Genomic DNA, 17,081 nt, shown 5'->3' on the forward strand with positions numbered 1-17,081 from the left:
CCTACAAATAGTCTATACCACTTAACAGGAAAGGCAGTTTGCAAAACTCCTGCTTGAAAGTGCATGTGAGACAGGTTTGAGTCCGTTAGTAGTTTTATAATTTTTAGCCTTTTTTTCATGATGCCTGACTTTCATGTGCATGACTACATGTGGAGCTTTTTGTAATAGGTAAGTGAAACATTTTGCACAATAAAATGTGTCAATAACCTGAACATGTTATTGAAAGAGTTTTATAACTTTATGTGGAATTGGTGTTTTAGGAAGCAGTATATGGTCTAGTGGTTAGAATGTGTACTTGTCCAGTATATGATTCAAATATTTGTTTCTGTCAGATTCAACTAAATAACTAAAAATACTGCTTTCTATGATTGTCTTAGATATTTGTAATGTAGGTCAAATCTACTGTGTAAGCAAATCATTACAGTTAACCTGAATTCTAACAGAAGAGCTGTATAAAACATATATACAGTTAATTGGTAGGGTATAAAAAGCAGTCTGTCTTTTACTGTTTCTGTATAAGCTTTTAAACAGAATACCTTTAGAAGTAACGAACAGAAATGCAAGCATGCAGTGTTTATGTTTTCTCACTAACTGACAGTTACATGTAGTTGACTGGTAGAATATAAAGACGTACAAACAGTTTTGAAATGACTAATAATTAATATTTTCTAAGCATTATTTTATACTATTGTCAGTAATAGTAGGATAGTGTGCATAACATTAAATTCTGTACTTAGCATATTTGCAATTTCTAACAGAAGGCAGCAGCTACCCAATTTACTGAAAGCCATACAGTTTTGAAAACAGGAAAAACACTTCACTCTGCTACCATGAGACAGACAGTGGTATTTCTGTTTATTTCTGTTTTTTTTTAAAGAAAAAAGATAACATCTTAAAAAGTTAATGCAGCACACATTTTTGTAAATTACGAAGTATGCAACTCTTAATGCCTGAAATTACTGACTGTCTGTCCTTAGAAAGAATTACGGCCAGTCATTGAGAAGAAGCACAAAACTAGTGCTTAAAAGTTAAGCGCCTTTTTGACTTATGAAATGTACTTGAAAAGGGTCAGTCCCAGGGATTTTTTTGTTTTGATTCTGGTCTTTGTTTACATTTCCATTCTGGCTTTCTGAGCATGCCACAGCTTTGGCTGTCGGGGTTGGGAGCGGAGTGCCTTTAGGAAGTTTCAAAGGTATTAGCCGGATTCCATCTCAAATTGCAGTTGTACTCACAGCAGCAGCTCTCACTGAGTCATTTATTAATTTTGCCTTTCAGGAATTTTATGGACTGACATGCGACTACCTTGCAGAAAGCACAGAAATCATGCAAGGCTAAAACTTCATCAAACACAGTTTTCTGTTCCTTTCATGTCCTGCTTTATTTTGTGCTCATTTTTAAGCTAAATGTAATGATTTTATGTCATGACTGTTAGCTTCCTAGAAAGCATCTCAATGATGCAGTTTCCAACAGCTGTAGAAATAGTCTTGTCTTATTTTAATGTATTCAGAGGTTAAATAAAAAAAGATGTGCGCTTAATTTCTGACCTGCAGGTAGCTCTGTAAAACAGCATACGTGTACTGCAAGGTTCAAACATTGCTAAACGTAGTCTTCTGTTCTTTTTCATTTTCCCGTGTAGCATGCTTATGATACTAGGCAATGCCTGTGTTTGACCTGACTGCATCAAATTCTGTAGAAGCACGACAGTGATGTAAAACTCAAACATTAGTAGACACACTCATCTATTCCTTTAATTGCACATTTTATTTTGTGCTGTCTTCTATCTACTAGTAAATTGCTTTTCCTAGTATATGTGCTGCATCTTAGTGAGTTTCTGCTTTTATATGTTTTTAGCGCTTTTCTTTCTCTGTCTACCTTACAGCTGTATGCATCTGTGCCTGGTTCCGTTGTTACCTATAAACATATAACTGAAATGATATTGTGTAGGCTTCTGTCCTCATTCTAACAGTTTGTAGTGCATGTTGACTAGCTGATTCATGGTCAGACAATTATTAGTCCTACATGGCACAATTAAAACTGTGCTGTCATTGCACCTTACTGACATTGTAGTGATGTCAGAGCAGTGACAGAACTGCTATCCTATCATGTTTACTACCAGATACTGTCTTATGCCTTGTCCACTGTGGCAAATTAATACAAGATAAGTACAGCATTATATGTGTGCTGTTGCCTGACTTTTTATACTTCTCTTGTATAATTGCACAGTGTTATTGTAGGGTTGTCACCTTTCCAAGTGTCCAAAGTGGGGCATTTTATGGAAATGAAAGATTTTGCAACTAGTGCAAAGGACAGGACTTCAGTTTATTGCCAAAATAAGAATTAGATTTTTTATGCCGTTTCATATAATATTTAGGTATTTCCGGTACAATATAATTGTTTTAGTCAACTATTAAATGAAACTTAGGAAACATTTTTGTCCTAAAATCTCAGGATATTTGACATTTTTGATGTTTTTTCACAAGACAAAATTGCCCAGACAGGGTCTGTCTTGCTCAAAGTGGGACATGTGGTAACCCTATGTCACTATCATTACTGCCGAGACATAGCACACACTCCTTTGTAGGGGTTGTTAATCACAATGGTGCCACCATCTGTCTTTTGTCTCTTTTCCTGAGATTATACAATGGTACATTCCATTAATGACTGTACATATAGGTTCCAGCATCCCTGACCTAGTCCTCGCCATCATGGCAGAATGTGCCCCCCCAAGTGTAATGGCCTTAGTGGTTATGTCGGTTCATAAAGATTTCTCCTTTGAAATAAAAATAAAACCTGGCACACCAATTGACACTGTAATTTTTAGCAGTTATTATAAGTCAAACGTCTTCCTACACCCTGGCAAAATGTCAAGCACCACCCACCAAACTCGGGTAACACCACTGTCTATGTGGAGTCATTCATAAAACAGTTTACAATCATCTGTATGGCTGCATAAAGGCAGTGCTATCCACCTGAATAAGCACAGGACAAATTAAAAAAAAACTCTGATGGAATCCCAACATCAGTAGGTTGTATAACAAAGGAAAAAATTGTGGCCAAAAATAGGAAAATAATGTGGGAAGAAATAGGGCTGATAGCCTAGTACCAACCTATGAACCTATGAACTTTTAAGTGACACCCTGGCAAAATGTCAAGCCCCACCCACCAAACCCGGGTAACACCACTGTCTATGTGGAGTCATTCATAAAACAGTTTACAATCATCTGTATGGCTGCATAAAGGCAGTGCTATCCACCTGAAATAAGCACAGGACAAATTAAAAAAAAACTCTGATGGAATCCCAACATCAATAGGTTGTATAACAAAGGAAAAAATTGTGGCCAAAAATAGGAAAATTCAGTGCTCAACAAGATAAGAATTCCCTCATCAAACTAAATACAGTGGATATAAAACGTTGACACACCCCTGTTAAAATACCAGGTTTTGTGATATAAAAAAATAGACCACAATAAATCATTTCAAAACTTTTCCCACCTTTAATGTGACCTATAACCTGCACAATTCAATTGAAAAACCAATCTGTTAGGAGAAAAAAATATAAAAATAAAAAACATACAATAAGCTGGTTGCATAAATATGAACACCCTTAAACTAATACTTTGTTGAAGCACCTCAGGGGACTAATTCAATTTACCAAAGCCAAATTTGAGGTAAAAGGAGACTCCCAGGCTAAAAGACCATCCACATGACATTCTTCAGCTGTGTCTGGAACCTCAGAGACGCAGTGTTTTGAACTAATTGTAAATAGAGACCCCTATACCAAGCTAGAGGAGATAGCAAATTAATAAATTCAACTTCAGTTTGCTCTGCTTTCTCCCCCAGGCACCTCTTAAGAAATGCCACCAATCACAGCTCTCCCACTTTCACTAGGTAACAGGTCCTCAATGCTCTCTCCAAGGGCAAAAAAACACTGCATTGATGTGACCCAGTAGTATTCCAGGATGGCTCCTTAATAGCATGAAACATAACCAACTGGGGCCCATGGAAGTACTACTCACTTGTAGCCTCCAAACAGGGTTTGTGTCAAGAGAATGGAAGACTGCAACTGTTACCCCTATACACAAGGGTAAGCCATTCACAAACCCAGGAAACTATGACCCATATTCCTGACTAGTGTCGTATGCAAGGCCATGGAAATAAGCATGGACATAATAAATACTGACGTAGGAAACCTTCGGACATTGGACTTAACCCTGCTTGGTTTTGTCAAGGGCAGGCCATGCTACTCAGCCTGGTGGACTTCTTCAAGAAGTTCACCAAAGCAGTGGACGAGAGCAAAATGGAGGATACTGCCTACCTTGACTTGGCCAAATCATTCAACACAGTACCCCATTTGGGCATTGTAGACAAGCTCACAAAATTTGGTATAAACTCCTACATCACCCACTAGATAGCCAGCTGGCTCACAGGTAGAACACAAGAAGTTCAAGTAGGTGACTGTACCTCCACAAAAAGTCAGTTACTAGCAGGATCCCCTACAGCTTGGTGCTTGTGTGACTCCTTTTTGACATCTACTTCTCTGAAGTCAAGACCATTGCCAAAGGCCTTTGGCTGACAAAATTTGCAACTGGTTAACTAGATACAGTCATAGAATCCCCCGAAGTCACAAACATCTTCCAAGAAGACCTGACACAGACTAATAACTGGTGCAAGAGTTACAGTCTAAAGCTCAATGCAAAAAAAGCATAGTAGTATCATCTGAAAAGAAAACCACACCTGGAAATTACTGCATTAATAATACAGCCTTGGGAGATGACCGTGTACTCGGGGATTTGGGAACACACTCAACACTGACTTGGCCTTGACCATTGTGTACTGTATTAAGGAAATCATTTTACATTGTGCCACTGTACTCTTCCTTCATTAGACTAATCACTGAGCACAGTGCTCCCTTCAATGTGTACATGACCAAGCACGGGCAACAACTGGAGCATCCACAGAGGACTCTCACAAAAAGAATATCATTTTTTAACATGACAAGACTGTGTCTGAGCTTGATGTTGTTGGATGCAGTAACTTCCTTCCATGAGATCTGTGTGTGTGTGTGGGGGGGCTTGCCTCCTCATGAAAAACAAATAAATAGATGCCTTTTTGACCAAATAGGTTTGAAAGTTTGGGTTTCCCTAAAAAGCAGTTTGTGGAAACACACACACACATTAGACCAACATGTTGTTCCTTAGAAACCATCTGTTTGTGTGTAGCCCATACAGGACTACACCAACATTGTTTAACAATTGTAAGCTCTTCAGGCATGTTTGTTTATTCCAAATTTTTAACTTGGTAAGTGGGCTGATAAATCAGTCCTTTTCAGTCATATCCCAAGCTTCAGGTGAGCAATAATGCAGTGAAATGAAAGCAGACAAATGATTTTGTTAGGAGGTAAGCCAATCATATATATTGCAGAGGGTGTGCAAAGGAAAAGTGGTGATACAAAAAATGTAGTCCAGACAAATACAGCTCACTCTCAGGTCAGACAGAGCACTTCCCTGGCCCCCATCCCCAAATAATGCTGTACATAGCAATGAAAAAAAAAGAAAGAAAAATGCCAACCATCATTTAGGAAGTGGATATGAGATGGCATGACAATAAAAAAAAAATAAGGTAACAAATTTATAATCCCTTGCATCATCACCAGAGATACTCAGACTGCAGATATATCCACACTAATGAATGAACGTCCCATCTGTGAAGTTCTGCGTACAAACACAGTAAAGTAGCAAACAGCTGAGTCTTCAACTGCTTAGGCTGATTGTCTGTGACGCCATCTTGCTCTTTACTCCATAAGTAAAGAATTTGAAAAACCCTGAGGACTTTGGTATTGCAGAGGAACTCTCCCAATTGGGAATTAATCCCTACATTACCAGATGGGTAGCCAACTGGCTGACAGAACACACACTGTCAAAGTGGGTGACTTCACCTCTAGCAAAAGACCAGTCACCAGTGGTATACCACAGGAGTTCTATGCTGGGCTTCCTACTGTTTATAATCTGTTTCTCAGAAGTCCAGGCAAACTTTGGCCATTGCTGACAATTGCAAGTCATCACTGAGTCTCCCAATGATGTTAATATACTACGTACAGGTTAGCACAGACAAATGACTGGTGCCAAAGCCACAAATTAAAGCTAAATGCAAAAAAAATGTATTATTATTCCCTTTGGGAAAGCTGACATCCCTGCTAATTACATTATAGACAGTACCCTCCCTAAGTGTTTGACACCAAATGAACCCCCCCCCCCCCAAAGATGCCCGCACAAGGTCTTTACTGATGACAAAATGAATAATTTCCTCAAATGAACCCTTCTGGTGTTTGTCCATTATTGCTGAAGTCATTCACTGTCGCCAAATAAAGCATTTCCCCCAGCAATAGTTTCAGTAGTATGTCCATGTCTGTACAAGCACTTTTACTGATACCAAAAGAAACATTTCCCCTAGTAGCAGCTCCTCCAGTAGTTTGTCCATTTATGCACAAACAATTGACACCATATATGTTCTCCGTGCATAATGAAGCACTTCTCTGACATGAAAAGCAAACATTTCCCCATGGGCCACTACAGTAGTTTGTTCATGTCTGCACTAGCACTTCACTGACTTCAAATGAAAGACTCCCCCAACAATCCCTTTAGTATTTTGTCATTGTCTGAACAAGCACTTTTACTGACACAAAATGAATCATTTCTCTCCGTGATCCTTTCAGTAGTTTGTGCATGCATATGCAAGCACTTTACTGATAGGACTGATAGGAAATGCAACATTCCCCAGAAGTATGCCCATGTGTGCACAAGTACTTCACTGACATCAAATGGAATATTTCCCCCAATGATCCCTTCAGTATTTTGTCCACATCTGCACAAGAACTTTTACTGATACCAAATGAAACATTTGCCTAATGACCCCTACACAAGCACTTTACTGATGCCAAATGAGACATTTTCCATGTATGCCAAAGCAATTCACTGTAACCAAATGGAACACTTCTCCCAATGATCCTGGGACAAGCACTTTTACTGAGCTCAAATGAACCATTTCTCCCAAAGACGCATTCAGTTTGTTCTTGTAGGTTCAAACAGTTTACTAACATCAAATGAAATATTTTCCCCAGTGATCCATTTAATAGTTTGTCCATGCCTGCACAAGCACTGCACTGACACCAAATGAAACAGTTCCCCTAACAGTCTCCTCACTAGTTTGTTCATGTCTGCACAAGAACTTAACTGACACCAAAAGGAATGTTTCCCCAAAACAATCCCTTCAGTAAGTTGTCTGTGTTTGTACAAGCATGTCACTGACACTAAATGAAACATTTCCCCCCAAAATGCCCACATTTAGACTTCAGTGATGACAGAGCAAATAATTTCCTCAAATTAACCCTTCTGTAGTTGGTCTATTACTGCTGAAGTCATTCACTGGTACCAAATAAAACATTTCCCCCAAGTATAATTTCAGTAGTAGTCTGTCTGTACAAGCACTTTAACTGGCACCAAAAGAAACATTTCCCCTGGTGACCCTTTCATCAGTTTTTCCATGTCTGCACAAGTACTTCACTAACTCCAAATCAAGCATTTCTACCAGTGACCCTTTCAGTAGTTTTCCATGGATGCCCATGCACTTCTGTGACACCAAATGGAACATTCCCACCCAGTGATCCCTTCAGTAATTTCTCTGTGTATACACAAGCACTTCACTGATGCCAAATGACACATTTCCCCAAAAGACACCTTCGGATCCCTTTAATTAAGAGGTCGAGAGGTATGCAAACTTCTTAACTGCTGCTGCCACTGCTGGATCAATGTTACTCCCCCATCCAGAAAGACATTTGTGGATTGGAACAGGCATGCAGACACAAAGCTTGTTGTTTTTAAGCAACTTTGCAGTTTCTGTGTTGAGCTAAGGGGTCCAGAGGTATCCAAACCTCGTAACTGCTGTTTCCTACTGATCGATCACTTTCACTCTTTACATTCGTGTATACATGCACGTACAAACACACTTTTTCTCTCATTCACACACACACTCACACATGCAGACAAACATAGACACACAGACAAATACACATGCACACACTTTGTTTTTTACTTTTACACTTGCTAAACAGCAAAAGTACTGCTTGGTAAGTGTAAAATAATGACTCACTTGATCTCGCTCGCACCGTCACACATGCATGCACTCGCACACACATACTCTTGTATTTTTTTCTTAATTTTCTTTTTTTCTTACTCTACACTCGCTAAACAGCAAAAGCTCTGCTTAGCGGGTGTAAAATAATAGCTTGATCGATCTCGCTCACACTGTCATGCACACATACAGTCCCACACACAGTTCTGTTTTTTTAATTTTCTTTTTTTTTTACACTGACTAGACAGCGAAAGCATTGCTTAGCGAGTGTAAAATAACCGTATCCATTGGCTTTCATTTAATCTGAGCTCCGTGGCTCGTTTAAATTTGTGTACTGTAATCAGCTTCATTTCCACCCCCCATCGTTACTTGCGTTACTGTTGTTGGGGAGTAGAAAAACTATGCAGCTATATTTAAGATCCTACAGCCCACAAGCTGATAGGAATGCAAAATGAGCATTTTGTTTACAATGGGAACTAATACAGGACTGGGGAAGTGGGTATGCAAAATAATTTAAATAAAACGATACCGTGGGCAGGAATGCATGTGGTGTTGCTAAGGTGGGTTACTTTGATCGTCTGAATTCTACCTGAATTTTAAACAGTAGGATTGCCCATTTAAGCTTTTCTTTTCACCAGTTTTGGAGTGTAATCAAGATGTTCCATGCACTACGTACTAATTATGATTGAAAAATAAAAGACACCATCCTTAAACTATCTAGAGACGTTGATAGACGTCATGCTAAATTTTGCCTTTGCTCTGTCTGACAAAGCAAGAAATTATATTCCTTTGTATATCTAATTGTAAAGGACATGTTTTATAACTCAGGAGAGATTAGTGTCCCATTTTTATTATGCCCCGTTGAATAGAGTGGTGCTATGTTGTAAGCTTCAACCAAGCAACCTACAGCAGTTTAAAAGTGTCGAGTAACTCCTTGTTAGCAACATTATAGGCTTAGAAAGTGGAGCAACTTAGATTTTAGGAAATGTCTTTTTATTCTGTTTCTTTTAGGTTACTAAGAGGCAGAATCTACCTGGACTACAGGGCAATGTCTGATCCAGGTTTACTTAAAAGCCCATGCCTAGAACTTGCCACTGGGGAAGCTAACTCCAGATCATGGAATAATTATGTAATACCTCCAAGGATTATGGAGTAAACTGTCCTTTCCAGGAAGAGGTCCAACATTAACTTCATTTAAAAATAATCTTGATACGTTTTGTACTTTTTGAAGAGGAGAAACAGTCAACATGAGGTTATAACCATCAGTCAAGCTTCTTGAAGGCCAGTTGGTCATAAACTTGATAGTGCAACCTATGAGCCTATTGACTTTCCAATTGCACTGTGATAGTAGGCTTCATGTTCAACACATAATTTACTAAAGAAAGGTCCACTAAATCACACTGCGTGAATCAGTGCAGAAAGGTCTGTTTTGTAAAACAAAGATAACCCTTTCAGTCTGTCAAACTATGAAACACTCTGTTTTTCAGAATTGCAGTGATGTTGAAGCTGGTCTTGTATATGCCCCTTAAAAACACTTTTGATGTGCTAAAAAGAAGTATTTTGTTGTGTTGAGGAGTGTGTAGATGAGTTCCATACACTGCTTAGGATAAAGGTAGCAAACACTCTGTAACCTGGTGGATGGGAAGCGATTGAGCTTACTGAGGGGCATGTCAGATGGCATTATATTTTCATTACCCGGCTACTGCTGATTTTGTGAAAGTATAGAGTAGTGCATCAGAACTTGGCAGGAACACAGTTTAAATCATATTTTGTTTCAAAGAGGAATTATTCAAAAAAAAAAAAGGACATGTAAGCTGATACTGGAATAGTGAAATTGAAAATGTAGTGAATACAGACAGTTTGACTTTAACAACTTTGCAACTGCTCTAGAAGATAGAACTCGGTCCAGACTTTTAACCATGAGATTGCCACTTTTCAAGTACAAAGAATGAATGAATGAATACATAAAGAAAGCAGGAGATGTACTTCCAACCACACAACTGGTGTGTGCAGGAGGTCTCCTCAGGCTATGCATGCATGCGACTCAGGAGGGCACAGCGTCTGTGATGCCTGGTACTTAAACCTGTTGTTCATGTAATTGGGCACCCTTTATGAATGGCTTTGTGACTGCTAGCAGAACTGGGGGTGCCAACATTTTTCTAAATGGAAAGTAAGAAGTGCTGTAACTGCATTAGGATATCCTCTTGGAGAATCTCTGTTTATGTCATAGTACAGGGAGGCCAGGGGAATGCTGCATTAAATGTGTAGCTTGTGGGAGTACACATAGTTCTGTATGTGCCATTCCATGAGATCCTTCTGTGTACATTCACGGACAACTAATGGTAGCTTTAGACTACAAGAGTGACAGCCGATGCTAGTCCGGTGCAGAACCACTTAATCCCATCAGTAAACTGGCTGACCAACACATTTAACAGTCAACATGTCCAGGGCTTCCTTGACATTATAAATGAAATGGTAACTCTTTCCCAAATAGTCATCCTCCTAGGGGCTTCAATGTCCTTGATCTAGTCCTCACAAAACTGGCCACTTTTCGCAGGTCCATATGTATCATCATGCTTTCTTAAACCACAACTTTGTGGCCTTTTCCTTTAAAACAGGATATGCTTACCTTGTAAATAGCCCTATATTTAGGGACATGTCAAAAGCAAACCTTCTTTGGATACTTGACGTCAATATGTTCTGCGATAATCCTCCGCTGAAGGATTCTATTGCTAAAGCTGTTACCTATGCCTCTGACTTTTACTCTCACTTAAATAGTTATATTGATAAGGCAGCCCCTATCCACAACCAATATAATGAGACATTTAAAACCAACCCCTGTGGTGGAATACCCTTGTAAACAAGTTGTATAACAATTGGAAGAAACTGCTTAATGCTTATAGGAGGTCTTATTTATACCTACCTTAAGAGCACATTTAAGCATACTAACAAAGAGCTTAAGGGAAACATTAGAAAGCTCAAAGTAGTTAAAGCACTTCTGATGTGGTAAAAGGAAACATGTCTTTGCATTGAGAAGTGTATCCAATAAAATTGCCTGTAAAACCAAAAGTAACTAATCTTTCTTGACATATGTTAGGAAGTTAACAGCACCCAGTAATATTTGGAGCTAGTCCACAATATTACTACACTGTCTGTCCCAAAGGCTATAGCTAATTTCCTAGATAACAAATTTAGTGCATATTTTTACTCTACCCACAGTTACAGCTATTCCACGGGTCCCACAATCCCAGCCACTCCCTTTAATTACTTTGGAACAAGTTCTTTTAGCCCTCTCAAAAATGAAGAATATTTCAGCCATGAGCCCTGACAGTATACCAGTTTGCCTGATTATCTTTGCCAAATGGGGCTTTTCTGAACCCCTACTTAAACTCTTATCTAAGCATCTCCATTGGTTATATTCCTGAAGCTTGGAAACAGTCATTGTAATGCTATTACACAAGGGTGGCTCAACCATAGACCCTGGTAACTATACATCCATTAGTGCCACTAGCCTCATATGTAGAGCTACGGAGCTCATTATCTTAGAATTCATTAATCTGGACAGTGACAATCTCTTAACCTTGGATCCTCATCAATTTGGCTTTATCAAAGGATGGTCCTTCCTCTTTAACCTCATTAATTTCTTTGAAAAAGTAACTGAAGCAGTGAATAGTGGTTATGCAGTGCAAACAACATATCTAGACCTAGCTAAGCTCTTTGACACTATTCCTCATGTAGCCATTATTGGTAGACTTGTAAATGTGAATATAAATCCTGATGTTGTGTGGTGATTAGTTGTCTGACATAAGTCAAGTGGTTAGAGTCACAGTTTCCACTTCTGAATGCCAAAAAGTTACATATTTCTCGGACCTTCAGACCAGCACTCCTGGCTTATGGTTAGCTAAGTTTGCAGGTGACTGTAACCTGGGTGGTGTTATTCGATCTTCAGCTGACTCGTAATTGCTCTAACATGGCTTAGATAATGTTAACAATTGGAGTGCAAGGACAGTGGTCTCAAATTAAATGTAAAAAATGTAGCATAGTTTGCTTTGGTAAACAAAACAGTTTTTCCGTACCATATAGAAAATGTACCCCTCCATTCAGACGCTGTTGTAAGGGATCTAGGCACTCTTGTAGATAATTCCTTATCATTTTTACCATCCTGTCTCCACACTAATGCAGAAAACACTGTTCATACTTGTGTTATTGGGTTGTTCTACATAGCCTGCACTAATTTTACCAATGTTTCTGAGCCTTTGAACCATCATTGGACTGCCCAAATCAGCTATCTCAGGACCTTGCTGTATGCTGATCCTAAGTCTAAGAATGCACAATTTAAACTTTCTTCATCTCTACCTTCTACTTAACTATCTGTCTTACTGCAAACATCGAGCCAGTTGTGCCACAGCCTGATCTGAATCTAAACTGCCATCTCCCGTCTTCCTTTCTAGTACTCTGTGCATTCATTTATCAGTCACCCTCTAAAGAACTTTTATACAGTATGACTAGGGTTTCATGCCTCTGTACTGCCCACAGTTGTGAATGTTCCCTTTATTCTTCTACCTAGCACTAGAATGCTAATTCTCCACTCATCTAGGATATACTTTTCTCTCCATATTGCTATGAGTACTCTCTGAAGCCATTTCTACCCTATCTCAGCCAGTATATTGATCGTGTGGCATGAACTCATCTGAGCCTGCTTGCTTTCCCTAGCACTAGAATGCTAATTCTCCACTCATCTAGGATATACTTTTCTCTCCATATTGCTATGAGTACTCTCTGAAGCCATTTCTACCCTATCTCAGCCAGTATATTGATCGTGTGGCATGAACTCATCTGAGCCTGCTTGCTTTCCCTGAATTAATTTTTCTTAGTGCTGTTCTTATGATGATGATGATTTCCAGGGACTGATTTATTGGAAATTTTACATAACTAGGACAGGAGGTCAAGTATTTTTGCTTTTATGTATATATATTACCATATTTTTGTTACTGTAGATACAGTACAGTTTGCAGCATCTCTGTCAAGTCTCTAATTTCAGTGCTTTAATTTGTTGCATGGTTCAGATGTGCACAGATTGCTAGGTGCCCTACTTAGCCACTGTGACAGTTAACCTTAGCTGCTCAGCAATGTAGTCTTATGCAGCCAGAACCATTTTAACAGACATGCTAGTTACTTTTTAACCTTAGCAAAACAAATTCACCTGCCATTTCATTCACTTGAATGCATTCATATTGAGTACTGTTTTTCTTTTGCAGTTTTTAAGAGAGCTGTCATACTGGTGTACAAAGAGAACTGCAAACTAAAGAAAAAAATGGTATGTTGATTCTTGAAAATTTCTTCCAGTTTCATGACTGTGATTCCTTTAAATGTACTATTGCGGCATGTAAACATTGATATGAAGGGATATTAGGTTGCCTTGTTTGAGCTGTGTAGAGAGTCTGTGGAAGAAACCAGCAGTAACTTAATTTTGTTATGCATTTATATCTGTAGCTTACTGCATAAGATCGCATCATAGAATGCATTTACAAATTTGCGTAGCAGCATAATAAAGAAATTAAAATCTTTCTTTACTTCTCTTCATTTTAAGCCCACAAATGCCCGCTCTAGCTATTGCCATGGTGACACAGATCCATTTAAGTTCAGATGGCTGATTCCTTTATCTGCTCTTCAAGTCAGGCTTGGAAATGCAGCAGGTAATTACTTTGTATTTATGTGTAGGTATGTGTGCCTACTGTTGTCAGAAGTGTGAATGCAGTCCTTCTATCCATCCTTTGCAGAGGCATGTCATGTCACTTACACCTTCTGCAGTTTTCCATTTGTATAATGTGCATGTTTTTGAGAAAATGCCAGTGCTGCCATTTCTTTAAACAGTGTAGTCCTTTCTTCCAGAACCTTTATTCATTTATTTTCTGTTTCTCAATGACGTCTGCATTGGGAAGGCTTCTGCAACAGGCAAGTATCATAACGTCAGACTCCTACAGCGGTATGGAGAAAATCCTTTCTTTAGTGCCTGTAATTGTCAGAGCTCCACCCCTGTGTCACACTGTCAACATCTGAGGGTAAAAGATGGGGATCACCATGCCATGTCCATTGCTTTTTGTTGATTATGCTCTCCAGTTGTAGTCATCATAAATAAATACCTTCCATGTGCATGTTGAAGTAAAAGTCACAAAAGCTTACTAAAATGTTTACACATTTTCAGATAGCCAAGCACATTTTGACAAATATATGTTGTCTTTCTAGTCCTAGAGCTTCCTAGAGCTTTTCTATGTAGTGACCAGAGGCTCAGCCAGGGAAGGAGCTTGGGTCAGGTGGCAAATATACCCAAGCTTGGTGGTGCAGACTATAAAATGTCCCTTATATACATCTCTTCCTCCTTTACTGGGATTTTATAATCTTATCAGAGTGATTGGGCAGTCTTTGGGTTCATGATTTCAAGTTACCTAATCACTGAATGGAATCTTCAGAAATTTTGCCTGTGTTTTCAGGAGGAACTGTCAGTGACTGATGTGGCCATCTCTCTCTCTCTCTCTGTTCTAAACCACAGTTGACCTTTATGTTAGAATGTGGCTTCCTAGTTTTTTTTTTTTTACCTGCAAGTTCTCCTCATGATCACCATGCTTGTGGTCAGAGGTTTAGATGCCTGTGTGATTCATCCCACAGGGTGGAGTAGAAACTGGGCTTTCTTGACTGTGCCTCACTTCTTCAGTGCATTGGATCCATTGTTTCATTTTCATCAATTATGCTGAAGGAGTACTAGAAGAACATGTTAGTATAGTTTTGCTTAGGGAGCGGGATCCATAATGCAGCTTCTGTTGGTTCTGATGTTAACACCATCTCATGCAGCTGGGGGGAACCACTTCTGTCATGAGTTGAAACAGAAACGTTGATTATTGGTTACCTTTCTTTCTAAATCAGCTTGGCAAACTGATTCTTAGGATTCAAAAGTTAAACCAAGACTGGTAAGGGATGATAAACCAATTTCTTCATTGGCATCCCCCTTTCCCTTCCTTCTGAGGACTCTTCCTTTGGGAGAGCAGTCAAACTCTACCTTCTACTGGCATAGGCAAGTTAGATTTTTCCTTAGAGTGTATGTTAAATAAGTAGTAGGGTCACAAATGTGTGGGTTCCTGAGTTATTCTTGAAATGGAACACCTTCTGCATTATGCTTTCCTGATGGCTTGTAAGCGAGTTGATTCATATCCTTCTGCATTTTAGAAAAGATGGATCATCTTGAGTCATCCTTCTACTTCTAGAAAGGATGTTGCATCTTGAGTAAGGTCCTTCAACTTCTAGAAAGGGTGGATCATCTTGATTAAGATTCTTCTAATTATGGAAGAATGGGGAAGAATGGATAATCTTGAGTCAGATCATCCTGGTTGTAAGACAGATGGATCATCATGATTCAAGTCCTCCTATGAATAGGAAGGGTGGATTGTCTTAATTCTAATTCTATTATGTCTTTGAAGGATGGATCATCTTGAGTCAGAACTTGCATCCTGCAGGAAGGATGAATCATCATGATTGAAGTCCACATGCCTATAAGTTCATAGGAGTATAGGAAGTTACGAGGCTAATGACCCTAGGCGCCTTACAACCCTAGCCAAGTTCTTACCCTGATTTCCACCGTCCAGCACCTATTGCCCCTGTCCAAGAGGAACACAGGTGGAGCCCCCGGGGTGAATTTGCATCACCCATCCAATCACCCAGATTGTGTTTGAAGAGGACCAAAGAGGTGCTCTGTTTGACATGAAGTTGGAGTCTGTTCCAAAGGTGTGGTAACCTCTGGGAGACAAATCTGTCCCTCAAGCAAGTTTTATTAATGTCACATACCAGGTTAAGGTCTTTAGAGCGAGTAACCCATGTACCATTTGACTTATGGATATGCAGCATTTCCAATAAAGCAGGGTCAGGGATTGCCTTGTATGCAAGGCAGAGATCACCCCTGAGTAGTCTGTATGGAATGCAATAAAGTGACAGTGATTTCAGACTATCCCCTTAGGACAGATGCTGAAGACCTTAAGACCTTGAATTTTCCTTGTGAGAAACCTTTGTGGTTTCTGCAATTGCTGCAGGAGCTTAGAAAGGTACATACCAAAAGGGGTGTTGTACTCAATTACTGGCCTGATGAGGGAAGAGTACAGGGAGGTTATAACTTTTTTTTTTTCTGGAGGCAATGACCTTACTTATAAGCAATATAGAATGCCTTTCTTAGCACTGTGGAGACATGGTGGTCAAAGGTAAGGTTGCTGTCAACCTGTGTGCCCAGGTCTCTCGCCACTGAGTGCGTACTTAAGGTGTTACTACTGATGTGGTAGTTTGCAGGAACATCGCTTTTACTGAAAGGAATGATAATACTTTTTTTGGCACCAATCATTTGTTTATGTAAGACCGTCTTGTAGGATGTTGACATCATTTGGAGATTCTATGACTGCTCATAGTTTGCAGTCATCAGCAAACTTTGTCAGCCGCAGACCTTTAGATGTTCATCGTGTTACACTGCTGCAGTCATTACACTTGGGTTATCCTGCCGTCAGGCGGTTCCCCAGTCGGCCTGAGTTCCAAAGTCTTGGGCCGGCGTTGGTTGCTGTCGCCTCTTCCTGGACGTCAGTGTGACAGGGGTATATAAGATGCAGCCAACACCATTTTCTTCAGTCTTTCTTGCCGCACGGTGCCCAAAGCAAAAGCAGTTCGCAAGTGCTGGTCGGCGACTCCTGAGATTTTCGTTCCGAATCCAGAACCGAAGTCTTCTACAAAGCTAAGTACCCCATTAGGGAAACTTTTTCTTGCCTCAGACCGATGTCAGTAAAAGTTAATAACTGTATTTCTTGTGGCAAGCAAATACCTCATAAGGATTTCCATTCCTATTGTATCCCATGACTATACCCAGACCACAATGTCACTGGTTGTCGGTTTTGTGCTAGGTTTAACAAGCACACTATTAAACGTCG

At 39.5% G+C, this 17,081-nt stretch overlaps 1 protein-coding gene across 6 annotated transcripts in view; it reads left to right on the top strand.

Moving 5' to 3' along the window:
* TIAM2 (TIAM Rac1 associated GEF 2) overlaps positions 1–17,081 on the top strand; it is a 2,099,243-nt gene that overhangs the window by 2,020,520 nt on the left and 61,642 nt on the right. For all 6 annotated transcript variants that reach the window (XM_044063392.1, XM_044063388.1, XM_044063400.1 and 3 more), the window contains 2 exons: positions 13,386–13,444; positions 13,718–13,823. In XM_044063392.1, the coding sequence (XP_043919327.1) occupies positions 13,386–13,444; positions 13,718–13,823 (165 nt within the window). The remainder of the gene's footprint in view (positions 1–13,385; positions 13,445–13,717; positions 13,824–17,081) is intronic.

This window comes from Protopterus annectens, chromosome 1.part0 (genome assembly GCF_019279795.1).
Source record: "Protopterus annectens isolate FY-2018-M chromosome 1.part0, PAN1.0, whole genome shotgun sequence".
NCBI classification, from domain to species: domain Eukaryota; kingdom Metazoa; phylum Chordata; order Ceratodontiformes; family Protopteridae; genus Protopterus; species Protopterus annectens.